The sequence below is a fragment of the Vitis riparia genome, chromosome 6 (genome assembly GCF_004353265.1).
Source record: "Vitis riparia cultivar Riparia Gloire de Montpellier isolate 1030 chromosome 6, EGFV_Vit.rip_1.0, whole genome shotgun sequence".
In the NCBI taxonomy this organism is placed as follows: Eukaryota; Viridiplantae; Streptophyta; class Magnoliopsida; order Vitales; family Vitaceae; genus Vitis; species Vitis riparia.
In genome coordinates this window covers 22,275,931-22,299,795 of record NC_048436.1, presented here as the reverse complement: position 1 = coordinate 22,299,795, position 23,865 = coordinate 22,275,931, and the positions used below count along the sequence as shown (strand labels likewise).

Sequence of the window (23,865 nt, the reverse complement as noted above, 5' to 3'; positions counted from 1 at the left end):
TGAAAGGCCTCCAGCCATAGCCAAATCCAAGTGTTGCACATATTTGATGATGGTGTTCATTGCCCCAAATCCAGTCGTAGTTGCCATATAGAGAGAAATCTTAAAGATGCCAACGCCTCCCATCATATGCTTAGCTCCTCCTGGTAAGTGGTGAGTTCCCTTGAGTATGGGGACAGCATTAGTCATGGGTCTTTCCCTCCCTCTAAGGAGGAATCAGGTGAAAGAGGTAGCAAGAAGATCAGCATTTTCCTTATCCCTGAAAGAATTCACTTGCTAGGTCGCCTAGATTGAAGGGATGGCCAAAGGAAATCTTAGCAAAGGTCGATTATGATGAACATGATGGGCCAAAGAAAAATACAAACAGATTTTGTTCTATTCTAAACAACTTTTAAATTGTAACAAGGGCATCTGCTTGGGCAATATCTCAGAATTACAAACACCTCCAAAGAGAAAAAAAGAAGGGCTGGAGATATAGGTACCTGCATATATCTAATGACAAGAAGGAACATCTAAAATTCTATGCAGGAAAAAGCACATCTATTTTGCAGATTCTCTGCACTTAACTGTAAGTCTACATGTGCAATTTTGTTACAGGTCTTCATTTTTTTTTATGCTGGAAAAGGTGAAACGTACAGGTAAAAGATAACAGCAAAAAAATAAATAAAAGAATGGCTTACCCCTCCTAGCTTATATATCAGTATCAGAAGCATCAATAATTTGGCCAGATCAGCATAAACAGGTTATATTGAGTTGAAGAAGCAGTCAACAAAAAGACTGATTAAGACCATTCAACCACATAATCCTAATGCAATGATAACAAGTAGAGTTCACAGGATCGAAATTCATTGAAGATCAAATAAAGAGAACACTCATCATCTTCATATGAAATTACATATCAGGGCAGCCTTTGTAAAGCACAGATCAGAAGCCAAACAGTGACCGTAAGGAAGCAAGCAACATCTGGTGCAAGTGCCCATACATTTGTGGGTCTTTCCCAGGTATTAACATGGAAGTGTGTTGGTTTGCAACCGATACAAAAAGTTTGATAGGATCCATACAAGCTAGATGTTTATATTAGCATTTAGCCATTTGGGCTCTCTAGTTCCTGTCGTTTTTTGTAATTGAAGTACAGTGCATGTAGTGAATACACATCCGGGAAGAAACAAAACGAAAGAACTCATTTACTTCAGGAAATTTCAACAAAAGACAACAGAATGAAGTGATAGACATAATATTTTGAATCTACAGTACAAATTCAGGCTTCTCATGGGCACTGGAAATTGCCAATCAACATATAAAAGAACAAAGTGATATTACAATAAGACTGAAATGAACCCAGCAATATCATCCCAAAACTGAATGAAGAACTAAAAGCAATAAATGGCATCCCCAACCTGGTCAGCATGTATTAATACCATCCTTGCAATCCTTGGTCAAGTTATAGAATGTTTCCACCCGTGTTTTTGCTCTGTAAAGAACCTCAGTATCCACTGCCACTCTCATGTATCCATCAAACTCAACAGGGCGGCCCCGATTTAGAAGCCTCGTTTCATTGTACCAGTCACTTGTATTTCCCCACAACTCCTTGTAATCATCAAGCAAATGAACCTTGTATTGAGACCTCAGTTTATCAAAATAATTATAAAATGGCTCGTTGGTTGCGACATACAGGTTCCTCCATGGATGAACCATCTCCTTCAGCTTAGCAAGGAGGGCATCAGGTGAAGTATCAGAATCCAAATGGGGCCATAACTCTTTATTCTGTGCTTTCTCACCTCGAACCACATGGACAGCATCAAAATCCCAGTCCATTCGCCCACTGATCTCTGTAACAATATTCATCAACCGTTTTGATTTCCACAGTGCATGCCATGGCCTCTGAATATACTTTGCAGCTTGCCCTTCACATACTCTATACCAATAATTTTCTGGCTCTGGTGCATCAAACTGCCTCCAGATAATTGTGCTCCTATCCTTACTTAGTTGCATTGGTGTAACCTTATAGGTCGCAACCTTTCTAACTGGAACTTTCCTTTTCCGCGAATGATCCCACTTTTTCCAATCTCTCAAAAACTCTCCCTCCTCAACGATTGATGCCACCTCCTTAAGATGCTCGAAATCAAAATAATACCGAAAATCCTTTCCTTCCTCATCCTTATTACTTGGATTATATGTTGCTGCCAAACAGATACTCAAATCCATCACAAATGTCCTGTTCAAATACTGAGCCTCCCCAAGGCCACACAAGAAACTCCAAAGAAAATGATTCATCCCTTTACAATAATCCCCTCCACGTGAATAATACAAGTACTTCCCCTTCCGAAAAGTCATCTCTGATCCCAAAACCGGGATCGTATCATTGATCTCTTCATCACGGACTGGTGGGGCAATTCTACCAATGCCCCCACCACTCCTCGTGGCATTAACTCTACTCCTTTGCCGCCGAGCATTGACACCCGAATGCCAGCCATTTGCACCAGTCACACGATACGTGCAATTCTCACCTACACCAATCCTAAACCTCCTAAAATCCCTATACTTCCGCCATGATTTCTCCTTCTTGTTCCGAAACCTCCACGACACATCACACTCATTTGGAGCCGATCCGCTCACCGGTGTCTGATACTCCAAAAACACAATTGCCTTAAAAAACCTCAAGTTGAACCTCTCGATAGCAATCAAAACACGAGGGTCCGAACAATTCACCGGCCCTGTCAGATCACAATCCGATTTCAATGACATATTGGTCACCCTCTCCTCCTTCTCCTCAATCACCGCCTCGGTGATCGGCATGACGGCCGGAGCAACCGCGGGGGTCTCAGCGACCCCGAAATCAGGCAAATCCTCGCCGGTTTTGAGGACGGAATTGTCGTTCTGGAAGGTGGCGTTGTGGAATTGGGTGAAGAGTTTGGTGAGGGCCGGTGAGGATTCCAGCCATGGATCTGGAGGCTGGTAGGTGATTGCAATTACAGTGAAGATGAGAACAGCGAAGACGAAGACTGAGAAGCAGACATTGCTAATCACTTTGATTAGGTTTTGCCCAATGGGCTCAGTCAAATTGGAGTCTTCTTTCATGGGGGTTTTCGCTCAGAGAAACCCTAGGATATGAGATTCTATCAAAGAATGAATCTTGAAGCAGAAAGAGAGAGCTAGGGTAAGGGTTTGCTTACCTCAGATGCGTAGATGAATTGGAGTTGAAGCCATGGGAGTGATTGGAGATGGATGGCTTTTGCTTCACTGTTACTCTCTTTTCTACTCTCGCTCTCTACATTTTGAAGTTTCCACATAAAATTACATATTTGCCCCTCTTCCACAGTCTCATTTTGTATGAATGGGGCATTTTTGTTTTTGCGTTTTATTGCAAATTTATTAAATTATTATTTTTTAAGTTGAAAAGCATTTTGTACCTAAAAAAATATTTTAAGAAGACTTTTCAAAAAGACACTTAAAAAGCTTATTTTCATAACTTTTATGAAAATACCTTTTAAAAATAAATTTTAAAAACAATCATTTGATAAACTAAAATTTATTTTAGAATTTTAATAAAAAAATTTTATTTGCTTATTATCTATAAAGTGTTATAAACTTATATACCATACAAAATCTTCAAAACATCCTTCATATAATGATTGCTCATAATGCTTTATAAAAAACAACTTAAAATATCTTATATTTGTTTTTCAAAACAACTTGTTTTCAAAATAAATTTAATAAATTTTTTACGTCAAAAGTTTATAAATGCATTAAGTTTTGTTCTAACAAATAAAAAACTTATTTTAAGTATTTTTAGATTTTAAAGTTAGATTAAAGATTTGGTAAGATGGGTAGAAAATGTTGTTCGCGTGTGACTTTCAGGGTTGTTGCAATGACAAAGACCACAAACTTGTTTGAAAAATTTGAAAACCAACCAAACCCTTGAACCATGAAAATGACATTGAACCCTAAAAAGAGGAGTTTTGTGGGAAAGTAGGGTTTTTTTTTTCCTGACTTTTTAATTTTGATTTAAAATTGCAATGACAATGATGGTTTCGCCATTGTCATTGCACTTTTAAAATATTAATATAGAGTTGATTTTACTCATAAATTTATTTCATTTATAAAATTAATTTTTTAAAGAGATTTTACATAAATATCTTTAACAATATTTTAACACTAATGAAAAAATTTATTACAAGGGTGCTAATTTATGAGAATTAAAATCTAAGGCCGTGAATGAAATTAATCATATAATTTATTTATTTTTATTTTTTATAATTAAGTAAGGTATCTTTGTATACACTGCTATTGTTGTTTTACACTTTTAGAAATTTGCATTTGATTTAGATAACATTTATTAAAAATGCATTTGATTAAGAATAATAAAAATTGCTTCCAAAAAATAAAATATGCTATGTTTAATTTTTGCTCATGTTAAAAATGTCAAATATAAATATAATCAACTAAAATAAATTGATTTGTAATATTTAAATATATCCACCTATAATTCATAATATAATAAATAAACAAATATTTTATTTTACTTTGACTCTTTAAAAGATTTTTACTAAAAGTTTGGACTTTAAGATATTATTAGTGACTTATTCGAACCTAAGATCATGTGTCACTTCCCAGTGTTCTCTCTGACCTGACCAATTAGGCTACCTATCTTGGTGGGGCGATCTTTGAACATAATTTTTAAAAACAGTTATCAATTGTTTTGATGAACAAAATTTTGTTTAAGAATTTCAACATGATTTCTTAGGGGTTTACATATCTCATAGAAGAACCATTGAAAACTTAGCAACTTGTTCATTCTTACTCTGCTGGCTGAATATAACTATCCTGTACATGTATATGGAAAGAAGCCCTATCTATGCAAACCCAGAACTTGGGGGTTCAAAAGCTACACAATAGAAAGTACCGGTTTCATCTAAGAGCATGGTTGTAGTCATGGAAGTGGAAGATTTTGTAGATGAAGTGAGACAACCACCTTGAAGCAGCAAAGCATATGACTGCCATGGAGACCAAGGCAGTTCTAGCAGCAACCGACATCAGGCTTTGCTTAGTTGCAGCAACGATCCCAATTGAAGCAACTGAGATGACTTGTAAGACAACCTCGAGCGCATTCAGACCTTTGATTGCCACTCTGCAACTGCTGCAGTTCACCACATGAGACCAGTACCTGAAAGAATGAAGTTTCAATGTTATTTCTGTATGCTGCTCGTTCGCTCTTGTTTGAAAATTTTATATGCAAAAGCCAGGAGAACATGGGTATTCATCAATATGACAGAACGGTCATGCTATTTAGCTATGTGAAGGGATAGGAAAAGAGATAGAAACATGGAGATGGTAACAAGTTGTCCTGAAAATTTTCAAGATCAGGTAGTGCGTTATATGAATTGAAGTCTGGGTTTTTGATGGTTAATGTGATACCTGTCCATTAGCTGCTCTTTAGGAGGAGTTGGGGGAAGAGCTCCACTGAACTTGGTTCCCCAGTCAACTTGACCCCCTGCATACTTGTTTAACCACTTTCTGAAGCCAACCACACAGGCATCTGACTTTGTTGGCACAAAACAAGCTTTTTGCCAGTTGGAAGGGCCAATATCCATTATCTTGCGCTCCTACAGAGGAAAAAAACTCGGGAATATTAGCTAAATGAGCTAGAAGGTTTTTCCTGAGACTCCATACACTTCACAGGAAAATATGATGCAGACAGCAGCCATAGTAGATGATGGATAGATGGTATTAAACAGATTTCTTCGTGTTAATGGACAAATATATCTGCGTAATGGACAATTGAACACGGTATGGAAAACATTGCAGCTGTGTGGTTATTGTGTTGAGAGCTCATCCTGAAGATGGAGTAATGATTTCTGTAGCAGCAGATGGAAACGAGGGAATTCTAACAAACTCGACTGAGTTTTCCATAGCCAAAGTGAGTGACTCATACAAACAAATGGAGCCTAAATTTGATCAATTCAAACTCGTGATAATATCATTGGTTATGATGTCTAGCAACATAAGGGGCATCACAAAACAAGAATCCCAAGTAAACCCTTAAAACTCTAAAGGAGCATTTGTCAAAATGATTGTTCTAATAAAAATCTTGATCAGTAAATTTATAAACCAATAAAATTATCCATATTGAAAACAGAGGAAAAACGAAAAAGGAAACAGGACGAATGATATGATCATCTTCTCTTCTATGGGCCAGCTTCCAACAACAATGGCTAATTTGTCAGTGTATGTTCTGAATCCGGAACCTATTATTAGGGTTGATGTGTATCATAGGTCATTCTAGCCAAATAGCAAAGATATCTAATAATAGTCACCTACTTAGGACACTAAAAATAAACTTCAGACCAAGAGATGAGAGTTACCTCCACATGAAGAAGATACAAGTCGGAATCTAGAATGAGGTTCTGTCCCACATGAAACATCCATCGGGGAACCACTCGGTCAATCCAAACTCCAAAATTTCTTGGAAAGGTCCATATCAGTCTGCTATTACCCGGACTAACTGGAATGCAAATAAAAATCAGAAGCATCCTTCGTTGCACCTCCTGAAACAGTCATAACAGACATGAATTGAAGTGCTAAAATCACAAAGGGAAAACTAAACTACTATTGATAAATTTGATGTGGATTAGAACAGACTGATAAGTAACCTTTTTGGTTTCCACTGATGATGCAGAGCCATTAGTTTTATCTATGAAAAGATCGCTAGAAAAATAAAACACACAAGGTGGTATGAATTTGCTAGTACCCCCCTCTTGCTTTCCAATGAAACCACTGCGATCTAATTTCTGTATTTTCATTTCCAACGGTCTGCCCCCTTCTCTGTCAGCCTTAACTGTGAAAGAAACCGAGTCTCAGTCATATGTACTTCAATACCAACCAGACAAGAAAATCATAACTAAATATAAGCTCTATATAGAAGTGCTTATCTTTTTTCTGGGATGGCACTTTCATTATTCCATAATGTGCATAGGGAACATGAGCAGGGTCCATTAGATTTTCAATCAGAACCTCGTACCTGAAAACACCAATTTAATTTCCCTAGCATAACTGATCAGTAAGAAACCAAAAACAACAATTCTACATGCTTGTTTCTGTAATCAAGGTGTTTTATAGAAACTTCAATTGAAGATGATGAAGACAAAGACTGTCACAAGGATTCAAAAAGCATAGCTTCTCTTCTTTCCTTCTATCTTTATTTTTATTAGATTTAAGCAATTATTTTGATGGTAGAAACATGAAGGTAGTAGAAAAAAGTGCCCAGCTATATTGTTGCATACCCGTATGGAATATCTCTGTTACCCATTAACCTGGTATATGAGGGGTCATCCAATTCTGGGATGTAGGGAGGCTTGTTCTTCATAAGAATGTCTTTGTATCGAGGATCCGTATTTGGCCAAAACCAGACAATGTCATTCTGCACAGTACTTGGATAAACAGATACACATGCTTTCTTGAATGTGTGAACCTGCATATTTTGTTGGAAAATGGAAAGTTCAATCAGATGACATTGGCCTGAAACTAGAATAACATACAGAAACTGAAGTAGACCGCAATTCTTCACATCTACTGGCTACTCCAATGAAGGGTTATCTTAAGCTAATAGTACCATAGCAGTATGCTTCTGTTCCAAAGTCCTAAATCTTTGGTTCCATAAAATTTCAAAAGGTGAATACCATAATCAATTGGGTCTGAAAAGAACAGAGCATCTTGAGAAGGGAAAAGAGAAAGGGGCTGTACTCTGCAACCATGGAAAAGAGGAAGGGCAAGAATCTACTACCATGGTGCACAATTGGGAAGCAAAAAAATGTCTATTATTGACGAGTGATTACCGGAGGACCATCTGGTGGGGCCTGTGGAATGAATTTGCAGTCACCTGAGCCATTGAAACACCAACCATGGTAGACACACTGCAACCTGCCCCACTGATCAATCCTCCCTTCAGACAGTGGAGCCAGCCTATGAGGACACATGTCATCAAACACCTTCCAAGCATTTTCATTCCTGTCCCACCACACCACCACATCAAGACCGATCACCTTCTTGGCATGTGGAATCCTCTTGTCAAGGTCACACACAGGCATAACAGGATACCACTGCAACAGCCAATTGAACTTCTCTTCCTGGCTGTGACTCTGGACCTCTGGCTCAACTGGGTTCACGGGTTCAGTCGAAACAGTGGACGAAACAGCCGTGACAACCCTGGATCTTGCAGTACATTGACGAATCGGTGGGAAAATCGAAGTGGGTACCGATCTAAATGGAAGATGCAACATGGGTTTCTCATATGAGGCTGTAGGAAGCCTTGCTGGGACAATACAACAAGGCCTCAGAGCTTCCATGGCTGCCTCCCTCAAAGTTCAAAATTCCAACACAGAGAAAATAAATAGATAATCAGTTGCAGACAATCACAGTAGTGTGGATGAACGGCGGTGCATGTGGCTTGAAATTAAAGAAACTGATGTATGTGTGAGGAATTTGGCCAGTGAATTCTTGCTTCATGGGTTGTAATTGTTTTCTGTGGCTCCAAAGTTTCCTTAACAAAATCCTCCACGTGGGTGGTCGAAAAGTTAAGTGCCTTCTCCGAGGACATTGACATCCGGGCATCTCATTATTTAGGCTTCTGTTAGGCTAACATTCATGCGAGCCAAACATCTTATCACTTTCCAGGAAGGAAATTGAAAAATCCATGCCCAAGTTTTTCCTTTTTAATTAAAATTTCCTTCCCAATGGCAAGAATCAAGATAACAAAAATAAAACTTATTTCCTTCACAACAGCCTACTAATTTTCCGCATGATCGGGAGAGGTCAATAAGATTGAGGGCAAGGATTGAGCTTAGAGATAAATTCGGAGCCTGGTCCAAACACTTACCATACAAATTCAGAATTTACTATTTAGAAAATCAATAAAAGCCTAGTTAATGTATGTTGTATAAGAATATGACTGATTTTGCTGTATACTATACTTTCAAACACTTATAAGGGGGTCCAAACTATATTTTTGAACATGCTTAAGAATATCAAGAACTATACTTTTGGACATGCTTAAACCATGAAATTGATTTTTTTTTTTGTTCATTTTGCATTTTTTTTTTAAATTTATCATTTTTAAAATACTTCTAAATTATTCATAAATGTCTTTTTAATTATCTTTAAAGCAAATATTTGTCAAAATCTACATAGATCACAAACCCTAAAATATATTCATATGATACAAACATAATATTAACATGGATTTAAAAAAAATGTTTCAAAAGATGAAAATTAGCTTTAAACTTACTTTTGGCTAACAAACAAGCTTCAAGAATCGTAAAGAAGAAAAAATTTGAGGGAAGGGAGAAAAATATACATGTGGAAGAAATAATGAAGATAATATTTTAGGTATATTGAAACTTTCTAAATATATGTATTATAAGGATTAAATTTTTAAGGTGACTGCTAATTAATATGAATGTGCAAAGAGATTAGGTGATGTAAATATAAATTTCTTAATTCTTAAAATTAGCTTTTGAAAATAATTTCCAAGGGAAATAAAAATTGTTTTAAAACTTAAATTCCATGCTCCTGTTTCTAATTATCTCTTCAAATTTACATAAAACATTTTGAAACATCTTAAATACCGTTTTTAGTACAAAAAAAATTTGAAGTTAGATTTTTATTTTTATTTTTTATTTCATAAATTTTCTTTTCTATAACATGACCATGACTCAGAGCTCAAAAAAACGTTTGGTTTGGTTAATAGCATACTACTTAAGGGGACTTTTTTTTTACCATAAAGATGACTAGATTTGGTTGGGTTTTTTTTTTTTTCAAAATTTTCCTTGAATGAGACTATTGAGAGGACAATTTTTGTGATGTTGCATAGATTTGAATATTCTATTTAATGCAAAACATATTTTGATATTGTACAATTCTTGATGTTCGGGAAACTACCGACATTTTTAGTACATAATGACTAATTGTGCTTTAATATTATGTTTAGTTTTCAGAAAGAACTACCATGTTTTGTGTATTATAGAAATAAGAAAAAAAAATCAAATATAATTAAAATTAGTTAAAAGTACTTAAATTATATAGAAAATTTTCGAAAATGGTTTTTTAGAAACAATTTTTGTTTACTATTCTTAAAAATCCTTTTGTTTTTATTTTTATGTTATTTTCCTTGTATTTTTCCTCAATTTTCCCAAAAACGAAAGGATAAGTGTTCACTTCAAAAAAGTAAGAAACTCAATATTAGTGAAGAATATATTAGCATATAAAATTGCTTCAATGGTATTCTTCTATGTGAATTGTGAGTTTTGGTGATTTTATGTGTTGAAGATTTACTTGTGTAAATGATTTCAAATAACTACAGTTCTCCATAAAACCAATGCTTTACTCTGATGAGGTCAGTTTAAAGGTGAAATGTGAAAAAAAAAAAAAAAAAGACAAAAAGGGGATCAAGCAACTTTAGCATATAATATAAGTAAGAAAGAATATCCACAAGAAGATTTGTTGATGTTAATTCTTATGTCTTTTCTTTTTTGAATATTATTAGTTCTTTTCTAAATTTTGTTTTTCTTTTTTGTGTTAGTTGTAATTTTCATTGTCTTAAACAAAATCAAAAGTTTTATTGTGTTTTTATTTTCATGATTTAGATTGGTTGATTATGGATAGAAGTTTAATGGCATGAGTAAGAGTCAGAATTTTTTTTTTAATTTATGTATTGAATTATGATTATAAAATTCACTTATTCTTTTGTTTGACACAATTTTAAAATGTTAATGACATATATTAATTTGAATATAGAAGAGACACATGTTGTTGACTATGTTTGATGAATCGAGAAATCCTAGGTGAGTCTCAAATTACAAGTTTGATAACTATCACTCATACGATACAATAATAATGAATTTGTTTGCTTAAAAATTCTATCTCCATCCCTTATGTTTGATGTAATTAATAAGGAGGTGTTTTGCGCATATATGGTGGCTATGGTGTGACACGTGAATAGTTGTAGTGTTTGGTTGGGGAGGGTTCATTAATATTCAGGTAAACTCTTATCATAAAAAAGCCTTAATTTTGCATGCATTCTTCTAATGAAGTAAGACACATTTTTTAGATGATTTCCATGCTATGTCGGTACATGAATGTAAATGAAGAGAATCTTTATCGTGGACACTTTTTCCCCCCATACTTTGGGGTGAGGTTCCTTTTACTATTACACCAAATGTTGTTCATTGCATATGATACATTTATAACTTTACTCATACATTATGTTAACACACTCCAAATGAAATTTCATAGGAAATATATGATTCCATGAGTATATTGACTTCAAAATCAATACTTAAGAAAAAATTGGGTGGCTATTGCGTTGATGTTGAAGGATACAATTAGGTAGTGCATTTGTATTCATATGATTAATCATTGATAATCCTATTTTAAGCATAGAAAAGAAGAAATTGACATGATGAGACGTTTCATATGTTTCAATTTAATCTCATCCTTAAGAACTCTTTAGAATTTATGAACCTAGAGAAAAAAAAACTTTTAAGATATAAAAAACTCATAAGAATTATATTTAAATATTGTGTTGGTTGTGATTATAGACTATATATAAATATTGAGAAACTCCATTTCTTTCACAATAATCGTATATTTTGGTGTTCAACACAATGAAAAGAGATTATGAAGTTAAAAATTAGGCATTTTATTAAGTGATGCACCATAGGGTTAGTTAGTGTTGTAGAATTACTTTGCAAAAATTTGTTCAATTGAATTATTTTTTAGGCCATAACATTTTAGTTCCATTTCTTTTCATGTTTTTCATTCTATATGGTCCCTCTAGTTTTGTTATCATTCAAAGGAAATATAATGGTTTATTTGATCCATATCAGACATTTTCATTCATAATCTATTACGTATTAATGACATACATTTCCAAATATGTAATCAAACAAAAGTTATAATAAGACTATAAAACTCAATATGGTCTATATCTCTTAACTATTATGACATACATTGGATTGGTGACAAAAATTAGTAATTTCAAAATTAAAACTATCTTTATATCATTGTTCTTGCTTATAATGATTGCATGTTTTTGTAATTTTACATCTCCGTATTCTAATTCAATGAATGGGTGACCATCATCATCAATTTGAAAGCTAAAATGGTTGATCTTCTTTCATCAAATCCAAGTATTCAATGGGTTCACTTTCTTAATGACGCCTCCAAAGTTGTTAGCTTTATGTTGTAGCTATTAAGAAATCCTTTCGAGCGAAATGATGTACATATCAAGAACTTACATCCATAGATTGTAGATACGGTAGGATATCATAAATTGTAAGTGATAATTGAATCTTCATTTACATATTTATTTTTAACCCTAATAAGGTCCTATGTTAATAATGTTATAATTCACATTCCTTATTGCAGTTGTCATACTGGGATGTATGCCATTTTTTACATGCAAAATTGGAATGAAAGTGGCCTTAATAGAGCCATTAATTCCGTAAGTCCTTACATATTACTTTATGCCCTTATTTTCAAATCCATAACTTAAACCTTTATAATGTGAGCCTTCACATAAGTTTAATATATTAAATCTACAGTTTAGATAGTTCTTATTGACGAAAGTGAAGTTTGTAAAATCGTTTCCAATAATATTTGGCCCACCAATGATGCATTACATCCATGGGTTATCTTCATAGTTCGTTTATTATGATATATTTGATTAAATTGTTTAATTGTACATTTTAATTGAAACTCTTATCCCACCATAATTTTTAAACATTGTCAACTATATTGCTTACTTCATACATATTTTTTAGAATTATGTTAGATTATGAGGAGCTAATAGCCCATAATTTTTGTCTTCTATGATTTCATAACGAACTTTACATACATTGCTTAACAATTTTTGGATTGAATTATGAACTTTTATATGAATGTTTTGATTCCTCGGGCATGCATTTCTGTTAGTTTATGACAATAGTCCTTTATTATGTAATATTATTTGCTTTTTATTTATATAATTTTTATAATTTTAAAATACGTTAATATAATAATGAAGAATTTATATATATATATATATATATATATATATATATAACAACAATCAGGCTAAACAAAGTCCCATTAGACATCCGACAGACTGAGCAAAGTTCGTGTCATCCGATCTGACATTATTTGTACGACTCGTTTAAACCCACTATTGTGAGTGGATGGTGACGCATATACCAATTATCAAATTACTTTTTGTACCGTCTTCATGATGTGGAGGGTTTTCATATTGAAGCCCTAGCCGCTCCTCTGTTGCCTGCTCTGTTTCTAACTTCGATTGACTTCTCAGTCTAGCAATCGAAGTCCTGACCGCTTGCTTTCTCTGTTTCTCGCTTCTCAGTCTCGCCTCTCCAGTCCGACTCAACAATTATTTCAATGGCACCGTCACCTGGTCTGATTTTATTTTATTTTAAGTTTTTTCCTATTTTCTTTGCTCTTTGTTTGCTTTCAGATTCGGATCTAATGTTTTAGGGTAGGTAGATCTGAAGTAAAGCTTGCTGGAATCTGTGTTTAATATCAAAAGAATCAGTAAATAATTAAAAATAATCCTCAAGATTTTAGGGTTAGAGGTTGTCAAGTGAAATTTTCGTATCTTTAAATTTAGGCTGTGATCCAATTGGCGTCCAGATCACATAACAGAGATTTCTGAAGGTTACATGAATTTTTTTATTTTTTTATTTTGTTATTTTTTTCTGTTCCTTTTTCTTTTCTTACATTTTCTCGGAAACCAAACGGACAACGCGAATTTCATGAATTCTCTTTTCTGTACCATGACCATGAATCTGAGCTCAAATAACATACCTTTGATGTTTGGGAAATGGAAGCTGTGGGGATTTTTTTTTGTAAAACTTAATTGAGTTTGATAGAAACAGAGGTGAGGAGGATAAAATGGTTTGGAAAGCTTACAAGAGTGGGTGGTTCTCTGTGATGCGTTGGTAGCGGAGGGTGAAGCGACTTTCCTCTCAAAGATGATTTGGGGTTCGTGGGCTCCTACCCATAAAATTCCCTTGAGCCTCCCTTAGATAAAATAATTTACAATGATAACTCTCTTAGGGTTTAAATGATTTATTTTCTTATAATTATCTCAGTGGAAATTTGGCCAAACCAAAAAAAACAAAAACAAAATAGAAAAAAAAGAATCAAATACCTTTAATATATGATAAGTAAGAATATTAATTCTTATGCCTTTTCTTTTGGATGTTTGAATATTATTTGTTTTGTTGTAAATTTTGTTTTTTGTTTTATGTGTGAATTTGCAATTGTCCTAATCAAATCAAATGTTTTATTTTGTTTTTATTTTCATGATTTAGGTTGGGTGATCATGGATAGAAGTTTGATGGCATGAGTGGAGTTGGAAAAGGTTTGTTATTTACCTATTTAATTCTGATAAGAAAATTTACTTATTTTTTTGTTTAATTTTGGAAAAATTAATGATACATATTGGTTTGATTAATTTGTTTAATACAAGTTGTAAAAAAAATAAAAATTTATGAGTAGGTTAGGCTTGGTTTAGATATGCATTATGTTTTTTATTTTTAAAAATGGAAACTTTTATATAAAAAATAAAATAAAAAATAGAAATTTGTAGACAAAAGTATAGAATTAATACTTTTGCCCGGTAATAAAATTTTTTTAATACTTTAATTTTTTTTAATTAGGTTTTAGAGAACATAAGATTTTCAAGGTAAGTGTCTAAAAGTGTATCTAAATATAAATTTTCTAGTTTTAAAAGACCATTTAAATATTTTTATATAGTACTTCAAACTTCTTTTACTTATTTAACTCTTTTATATAAATATTAGATAATTTAAATATATACAAATTTCTTAATAATTTTAATTATATTAGACTTTCTTTCGTATTTTTCATTATAAAATCAAATATGAGAAAATTATTTTTCTTAATATTTTTGTTTATTTTCGTAGTACTTTTTGAAAACGAAACATAACTTAAACATGGGTGTTATTGCTATCCATTTTATTCAAATAACCCGTTTCTTTGTCACCCTTTATTTGAATTTTCGATTACCTTCGTAGATATAATCTTATATTAAGATGTGGACTCAAATAGGTCTATCAAAAAAAAGAAAAAAAGATGTGGACTCAAATAGACATATAGCAAAAAAAAAAAAAAAAACAAAAACAAAAAAACCACTGAGCATTTAAATATAAAGAATAAGAATCTTGATAGCTTATTAATATGTTTTCAATTATACTTAAAACATTTTGTTATTAATATATTTTAATTTGTTATCATATTGTTCATAAATTTCAAATATGTTTTTTATATTCTAATTATTCCATGCATTACATATTTTATCTTAAATATGATTAATTCTAATAATGGATGAAATGATATTATATGATCTTATCCAAACTTGCTTGAAGAATTGATCTAATCAAACTTTTATAAATGATCTGAGTGAATTTCATGTTTTATTGTCATGACAGTGTCGCGGCAGCTTTTTTATTTTTTACCTACATTTATGGGTGCTGCTGACGAGAATGTTTCCCCATTTGCACGAGATCATATTGCAATGCGAATCAAATCCTTGCAGTATTTGTATATTGTATCGTGCAGTACTAGTTGTAATTCACACTCAAAATTGTAGTTATTTTACCAGACAATATTAGGTTCCATGTAATTTACACTCAAAATTGTAGTTATCTCACCAGACGATAATAGGTTCTTGAGTGGAACCTATGGAACCCTTTCTTTGACTTCAATATTCTTGATTTTGGTGATGTCCTTAGTAAGGTGAAACTCGACTTACTTGATCTCATTGTGAATTTGACATGCTCATAAATTAAATCAACATTAACAATACAAATTTGAATGGTTGCAGCAATATGAAGAGGAGGTCCATTTAGCTGATTAAATGGTTACAATAATATGAAGAGGAAGTCCATTTAACTTATTGAACGGTTGTAACAATGTAAAGAGAGAGTCTAGTTAACTCATTGAAGATCACCTACAAAGTAAGCAAAATAAATTCAAAGGATTATTTTGGTTATCTATGGTGTTATTTTTATTTTCTTTTTTTCATAAGCATTGTAATTTTGTCACTTGACTTTAAAAATTCAATGTTTGTGTAATAGAATTATCATTATCATAAGTTTATATATATATATTCAGAATTTGACATTCTATCCAGAGCACTTAGATAACTCAATTAATTTGGAATTTTTGATGGAAAAAAATGAAAAACACACAAACCAACTCAACAGCTTATAAGCCATGCATACAATATTTTAGGCAAATGTTGAATGTTGTGTATCATACATAATATATAGAGGGCACTGGGATGTTCAAATTTCTGAATACCAAGTGAAACACTGGTCTCAGCAGAAGGCATGTGTGTAGTCATGGAAATGGAAGGTTTTGTAGATGAAGTAAGACAACCACCTTGAAGCTGCAAAACATAGAATCGCCATGGATACTGCTGTAATCCTTGCAGCCACTGACATCACACCATGGTTGATCACAGGAATCCCGATTAGAGCAATTGAGAAGATCTGCAACACCACCTCAAGCACCTGGAGACCTTTATATGCAACACTACAGCTGCTGCAGTTCACCACATGAGACCAGTACCTGAAAAAATATAATCCATGAAAAGCATTATTTATATGAAGTGATAGTTCTGGTAGTTGACAATTTTAACACCTTTCTCTAGTCTAAAAAGATTCATCCCAAGCAAGAAAATTTCTTGCTTGTGTATGGAGTTTTTTGGAAATTTATGTTTCTTCTTCAAGTGGTTATGGATCTGTGAATCGAGGCTTTATCCTTTGTAATGACAATGTTACACCCCAAAAAAACATATAGAGAAACTTTCTTGATTCTCAAAGCATTGAAGAAGCTAACTTGAACCTGAAATTCAAGCCTTACCTGTCCATTAACTGTTCTCTAGGAGGAGTTGGGGGCAGGGCACTGCTGAAATTGGTTCCCCAATCAAGTTGGCCACCTGAGTACTTCCTCAACCATGCTCTGAAGGCAACGATGTGGGCATCCGACTTTGTTGGCACAAAACAAGCCTTGTGCCAGTTGGAAGGGCCAGCCTTCATAATCTTACGCTCCTACAGGAAACATATGAGATTCAGTAAAAACAAACTGGATGCAGTGAGCTTTCCAATTCTATGCTGATTGCCAAGAAGACTGTGTGAAGGCAAATAAAACTAGGGATATTAATTATAATGGGTGTTTCTGAAGAAGGTCTAGCGTGATTCCAAGTTTTCCTTTCCTCTCAACTTCTCAGCAACCAAACAAGGCATCAGGCTCCATTTGTTTTCTAGGAAGCTATGATGCCATAAAGCTTATCATGTTATATAGGCAGAAAATAACAATACAAACAGACAGGAGTTACCTCTAAATGGAGAAGATATAAATCTGAATCTAGAATAAGGTTTTGACTCATATGAAGCATCCATCGTGGAATGATATGATCGGTCCACAATCCAAAGTTTCTTGGAAAAGTCCATATCAATCTGCTATTTCCTGGACTTACTGGAACACAGATAAGAATCAAAAGTGCTCTTTTTGGAGACATGTGAGACGATGGTTCCTGAACCAAACAAGTTAAAAGCAAATATGATTCAAATAAAGGGCAATTAAAGGAAAACAGCATAATTATTAAATAATTAATAAGATCAACCTAATGGTTACCTCTTTGGTAAGGCCTGATGACACAGATTCATTACTTTGATATGCCGGAAAATCCAAACAGGTATAGTACAAACAGGGTGGAATAAATTTGCTCCTGGCAAGCTCCCTCTCTGCATCAAAACCATCTATGGCTGATCTCTTCACACTGATCTCAATTGGTGTCCCCCCTTCTCTATCTGCCTTGGGTGTGAAAGAAAATCATGTGTGAGACAAATGAATTTCTCAGCTCTAAGCATCATAGTACAATAACAAAAACTGGGCCTAGTTAGATCTGCTTATCTGTCTTTTGCCTGTGGAATTTGCATTATCCCGTAATGTGCATATGCAACATGAGCAGGGTCCATGACATTTTCCATCAGAATCTCATACCTGAATGACACCAATTTAGTTTACTCAGAAGAGTTCAAGATAATTAGCTCATGAAGTATAGGAGTGTTCGGCTAGATAACTGAGTCACTTATGCTTAATAAAGATTCTTTCACATTTCATGACTTCTGCAGGCATTAGAAGGCTTTCTACACCCCCCAACTCTTTTCTCCTCAAGCTGAATAAGTTAAAAACTGAATATTTCTGTTTGGAAAAAGAGGATTATAGAACTTGTGGATAGCTGTATCTCTACATACCCGAATGGAAAATCTCTAGCTCCCATCGACTTGGTATATGATAGGTCATCCAATTCTGGGATGTAAGGAGGCCTTTTCTTCGTAAAAATATCTTTGAATTGAGGATCGGTGTTTGGCCAAAACCAGACAATTCCATGCTGTACAGCACTTGGATAAACAGTTGCACGTGCTTTCTTGAATGTGTGAACCTGCATACTTTGTCAAAAGCTACAATAAGAACTACATGCTGTTAATGTTTTACAAATTCAAGAGAAAATTCCAATTCATTCCATTCATTGAAACACACTCAAGCATATAGATTCAGATTTTTTGAGGGATTGGATTTGAATCCAGATCAGTATTTTGGAATTGTGAGAGATACTGGATGTATGCCAGAATTATAACTCCTACAGATGCCAAATTTATTTTTACCGGAGGACCATCTGGGGGTGCCTGAGGAATGAATTTGCAGTCACCAGAGCCATTAAAACACCAGCCATGGTACACACACTGCAACCGGCCCCACTGATCAATCCTCCCTTCAGACAATGGAGCCAACCTATGAGCACAAGCATCATCAAACACTTTCCATTCACTTTCATTTCTATCCCACCACACAACTACATCAAGACCAATCACCCTCTTGGAATGCGGCTTTCTCTTGTCAAGATCACAGACTGGAGCAACTGGATACCACTGTGAAAACCAGTCAAACTTCTCTTCTCCATGGTGAGATGGTCTAGGCAAGTCCATGGCTTCACTTGAACTAGCGGAAGATCTGGCTGTGCAAGGCTTTGATTTTGAAAAGTTTCCACAAATTGATGAAAAAGAAGAATTGAGTAGTGGATTAAAGGGAAGATGCAACAAGGGTTTGTCATATGACCTGGTATGAAATCTAGTTGGGAGCACTGACAAATGAAATGAAGGAAACGAGGGAGCTCTGAGAGCTTCCATGGCTAACTCCTTTACCACTGTTTCTGCAATCACACTCAAAATTCCAAATGATCATCTTACCACATAGTGGGGTTACAATAACAACATTTTCTAGACCACAGTATTTGAAAAATAATCCTGATCATTAAAAATCAATAATTGGGATTTTGAGGATTAAGATTTTGAAAGCATAATACAGGGGCAATCAGTAATTTTCAATCTCTTCCACAAAGTTGAGATGTTAATATCTACTCGACTGCCTCCAAAGGACAGAAGAACATGGGGCACCCTTCCCAAAAAAGTATATCAACAGTGTAATTATAAAAGTGGGTCACAAATTCTGACATTGATTGGTGTCAAGTGGAGGCTAATAATTAGAAATTTCTAGCTAGTTGAAGTCTTTGAGGATGAATCATGGCATTTGCCTGCTGAGGGTTCAGGATCTTTGCAATGGTTTTAGTAAGGTTTTGGTAAGTACTTGCATTCCACCATCAGAATAGCACCCACACTTGAAGGAGGTCCTAGTGAGAGTGAGACTCACCTCAAAGTGCCACCTCAGCCCTGGCTGAACACCCAAGACGCATAATGGACCTTGCCATCCTTTCTTGTCCGCATGTATACTGTGGCTCAAGGCTCTACATTTTGAATGAGTTCATTGTTTTCATCTAACACAAAGACATTTTTTTTAGACTCAGCTCAAATTATTGGCCTCATCAATCTACCTGGAAAATTAAGCTAGTTGAGTATGCGAGTAATAAAAACATTGACATGCTATAAGATTTCAGAAATGAAAATCTTATTGACAGTGAAAAGAAAAGATACAGATCGGCTCATCATCAGTATCCAAGGTAAAAGTCATAAAACATTTTCATTCAAATGTCAAGGTTGCTTGCACATTTGATATGATTCACACATTGCTGGAGTTAACCCCCAGTCATTCCCCTGCATTGCAGTTAAATGACGGGGCATGGGGCTGATACAATAAGGACTCGTGCTTCCAAATCAAATTTGGCATTCTTCTAGGAAACTTCCTCAATCTCAGTTAAGACTCTTTCATCCATCTGGCTCTCCTGTCTGAAAGGAAAAGCTGATGGAGGCCTATCTACTGAAAGTGTCCCTTCTATTACCTTAACTGCCTCCCCAGTGGAAGGTCGTAAGAACGGTTGAATTTGCATACACTGCAAAGCTATCTTCACCACTGTTTCGACTCCTTCCCTCTCCTTGCCGCCCTTCAGTTTTTGTTCTTGATTCACCTTGTCAATTAAGTGGTGCAGATTGTCCCCATGAATATCTCTCGGGCATGTTACATATGTCAAAGGACAACTTTGCTATCCACACTTCCTTCCTTATTTTAGCCCACGCTTGCTGTCCACACTTCTTTCCTTAATTTAGCCCACCATTCTTTCCTTATTTTAGCCCACAATTGTTTCCTTATTTCTCCATTTATTATTCTGTACAGTTAGCATATATTATTTGATAGATTATAGTTTACATGTATAAGGCTAGAATCATGCTGGAATTTATTTGCTTTTATTTGCTTTCCATGTAAAGCATCCTTGTAAAGTCTATATATAATATACAAAACTCAAGGCCAAGGTATTCGGCCATTCACACAATATTTTGACATGGTATCAGAGCTTGTGTTCTAAACCTAAAGTTTACACGCTTTCTAGTTTTTCTTTGGGTTTTCTCGGATTTAGCCCTAAGGGCTCTCAGATTTAGCCATAGGGGCTCTCGGATTTAGCCTTAGGGGTTCTCGGATTTAGCCCTAGGGGCTCTCGGATTTAGCCTTAGGGGCCCTCGAACTCTAGCCCAGCTTTTGGGTTTTTTTTTTTTTTTTTCTGGTGGTTGTGACAACACATCTGTGGTGTGATCTTGGAGTTTTCTTTAGGTTTCTTCGCTTCTAGGCTCTTGGAGATCTTCGATTATTTGGAGGTTTGTTATCAAATTTAGGCTCTTTGACGGTGTTTTTTTTGTTTCCTAGGCTATTTCTGTCTTTGTAATGTCTGGAGAATATTCTATTGTTCGTTTCAATGGCAAAAACTATCTTCGTTGGGAGTTTTAGTTTAAGATGTTTGTGAAAAGTAAGAAGCAAGACAGAATCTCTAAGTCATCTACAGAATCTGAGTACCGGGCGATGTCTCTTGCTTGTTCTGAAATCATTTAGCTTCGAGGTTTGCTTGCGGAGTTAGATTTTTCTGAGACCGATCCTACACCTCTACATGCCGATAATACAAACGTTATTCAGATCACGGCTAGTCCTGTCTATCATGAGCGCACAAAGCATATTGAAGTGGACTGTCACTCTATCTGTGAAGCCTTTGAAGCTCGTGTTATCACTCTTCCACATATTTCCACCGACTTACAAATTGCTGATATCTTCACCAAGGCTCTCCCTCGTCATCGACATTGCTTGCTAAGTAGCAAATTGATTCTTGTTGATCAACCTGCATCAATTTGAGGAGGGCTGTCAAAGGACAACTTTGCTATCCACACTTCCTTCCTTATTTTAGCCCACGCTTGCTGTCCACACTTCTTTCCTTAATTTAGCCCACCCTTCTTTCCTTATTTTAGCCCACAATTGTTTCCTTATTTCTCCATTTATTATTCTGTACAGTTAGCATATATTATTTGATAGATTATAGTTTACATGTATAGGGCTAGAATCATGCTGGAATTTATTTGCTTTTATTTGCTTTCCATGTAAAGCATCCTTGTAAAGTCTATATATAATATACAAAACTCAAGGCCAAGGTATTCGACCATTCACACAATATTTTGACAACAGATTGCAGCAGCGTTACTCCAAACATGTAAATATCTCTCTCTGAGGGAGACTCTGAAAAAGAAGCTGACTCCTTCTGGAGTAAGCTCTGAAGTCGAAAATCCATCAACTTAGGGACTAACTTCTCATCAAGCAATCATTCTTCAATTCATCTTGTAGCTTCCCAAATCCACCATTTTCTTGAACCCGAAACTCCCTGAATCCATCCCATGTGAGCCAGTTCCCCAATTCAAAGAAGCTCATACAGACAACCACAAACAGGTCCTGTAGAGCTGTACCCACATAAGCTTCACAAACCACAAGAACCAAACACACTGCACTGGTTCTCAACTGCCTGCCACCCTACTCACCATGCCTGCATCATCCCATGAGAAAATTCTCAAGTTCCCATCGGAATAAATCCTAATATGCCTCCAAACCAGAGAAGGGTCTTCAAAATCGTTACTTGACTGTCGCAAGGATTCAACGAGCATAGTTTCTCTTCTTTACTTCTCCTTCCTTTTATCTTTATTTTCAGTGTTATGCAATCATTTTGATGGTAGAAACCTGAAGATACCAGATATGAGTTCAGCCACATCGTTGCATACCCGCATGGAATATATCTGTTACCCTTTAACCTGGTATATGATGGGCCATCCAATTATGGGATGTAGGGAGGCTTGTTCTACAAAAGAATGTCTTTTTATTAAGGATCGGTTTTAGGCCAAAACCACACAATGTCATTCTGCACGGTACTTGGATAGACGTCTACACATGCTTCTTAAATGTGTGAATCTGCATATTATAATCAATTGGGTCTGAAAAGAATAGAGAATCTTGAAAGGGGAAAAGAGAAAAGGGCCATACTCTGCAACCATAGAAAAAAAGGAAGGGCAAGAATCTATGACTATAGTGCACAATGACTAAACAAAAAAGGGTCCATTTTTGGCTAGTGATTACCTGACGACCATCTAGTGGCGCGTGTGGAATGAATTTGCAGTCATCTGAGCCATTGAAATTCAAACCATGGTACACATACTGCAACCTGGCCCACTGATCAATCCTCCCTTGAGACAGTGGAACCAACCAATGAGGACGCATATCATCAAACACCTTCCACGCATTTTCATTCCTATCCCACCACTCCACCACATCCAGACCGCTCACCTTCTTAATATGCGGAAACCTCTTGGTCAAGGATACCACTGCAACAGCCAATTGAATTTCACTTCCTGGTTGTGACTCTGGACTTCTGGCTCAACTGGGCTCATGGGTTCAGTCGAAACAGTGAAGGAAATAGCGGTGAAAGGCCTGTATCTTACAGTAATTTGCCGATTCCCACATCGAAAGTTTGGAAGAAAAATTAATGGTGTCTTGTACGAACATGTGTTACATATTGTGGGCTTGAGTTTGTTTAAACTCGTGGCCCATGGATATAATTAAAAATAATTTTAACATTTTTGGGCTGATTGGAGTTTTGACTCTGGGCCCAAGTTTGAAAGGTTTTTATTCATTTTAGGTTAGTTTGGCCTGAAATGTTGTTGATTTTTTCTCAAAAATATGCGATACACGATTCTGGGTGATGATTCATCGCCGATTATCGGGGGGGCCTCGACGATGCCTCGCTTGCGGACACTGGAAATGAGATGTTATAATCAAGATAAAAATAGTGGTTGTAAGGATTTATATAAAAATATTAAAGTTGTTTTAAAAGTGATATATTTATACTACTTGTGATATTTAACAATAATATTCATAAAACATATTTGATGTATGTTAATCTGTTTTATGCATGTGCATGTTCATCTAATTTGGATGTATTTAATTATAAAGAAGAAATTATGATAATTTGTATAAATA

The 23,865-nt window shown here is 35.0% G+C and overlaps 3 protein-coding genes and 1 long non-coding RNA gene across 5 annotated transcripts; 1 reads left to right on the top strand and 3 right to left on the bottom strand.

Annotated features, from left to right (window-relative positions):
• Positions 1-1,155: 1,155 nt before the first annotated feature.
• LOC117916064 lies at positions 1,156-3,277 on the bottom strand. Its single transcript, XM_034831875.1, has 2 exons — positions 3,171-3,277; positions 1,156-3,098 (listed from the first exon to the last, which is right to left on the bottom strand). The coding sequence occupies exon 2, from the start codon at positions 3,073-3,075 to the stop codon at positions 1,399-1,401; it is 1,677 nt and encodes a 558-aa protein (XP_034687766.1). The 5' UTR covers positions 3,076-3,098; positions 3,171-3,277; the 3' UTR covers positions 1,156-1,398.
• A 1,480-nt stretch (positions 3,278-4,757) lies between these two features.
• Positions 4,758-8,528, bottom strand: LOC117916823 (protochlorophyllide-dependent translocon component 52, chloroplastic). The gene is made up of 7 exons (XM_034833005.1): positions 7,830-8,528; positions 7,278-7,465; positions 6,928-7,015; positions 6,648-6,836; positions 6,360-6,542; positions 5,413-5,600; positions 4,758-5,161 (listed from the first exon to the last, which is right to left on the bottom strand). Exons 1-7 carry the CDS (start codon positions 8,337-8,339, stop codon positions 4,906-4,908), a joined length of 1,602 nt encoding a protein of 533 aa, XP_034688896.1. The 5' UTR covers positions 8,340-8,528; the 3' UTR covers positions 4,758-4,905.
• Positions 8,529-13,227: 4,699 nt separating this feature from the next.
• On the top strand, positions 13,228-16,159 carry LOC117915641. Its single transcript, XR_004651428.1, has 4 exons — positions 13,228-13,435; positions 14,355-14,404; positions 15,495-15,801; positions 15,890-16,159. It is a non-coding gene; the product is annotated as an uncharacterized LOC117915641 (long non-coding RNA).
• Positions 16,160-16,208: 49 nt separating this feature from the next.
• Positions 16,209-19,314, bottom strand: LOC117915639 (protochlorophyllide-dependent translocon component 52, chloroplastic-like). Of its 2 annotated transcripts, none has more exons than XM_034831253.1 (7): positions 18,741-19,314; positions 18,330-18,517; positions 17,986-18,075; positions 17,707-17,893; positions 17,408-17,605; positions 16,933-17,120; positions 16,209-16,638 (listed from the first exon to the last, which is right to left on the bottom strand). In XM_034831253.1, the coding sequence occupies exons 1-7, from the start codon at positions 19,260-19,262 to the stop codon at positions 16,386-16,388; spliced, it is 1,626 nt and encodes a 541-aa protein (XP_034687144.1). In that variant the 5' UTR covers positions 19,263-19,314; the 3' UTR covers positions 16,209-16,385. The 2 variants fall into 2 exon arrangements, with proteins under 2 accessions (XP_034687144.1, XP_034687145.1); XM_034831254.1 differs by having other exon boundaries at positions 16,209-16,611.
• Between the last annotated feature and the right edge of the window lie 4,551 nt (positions 19,315-23,865).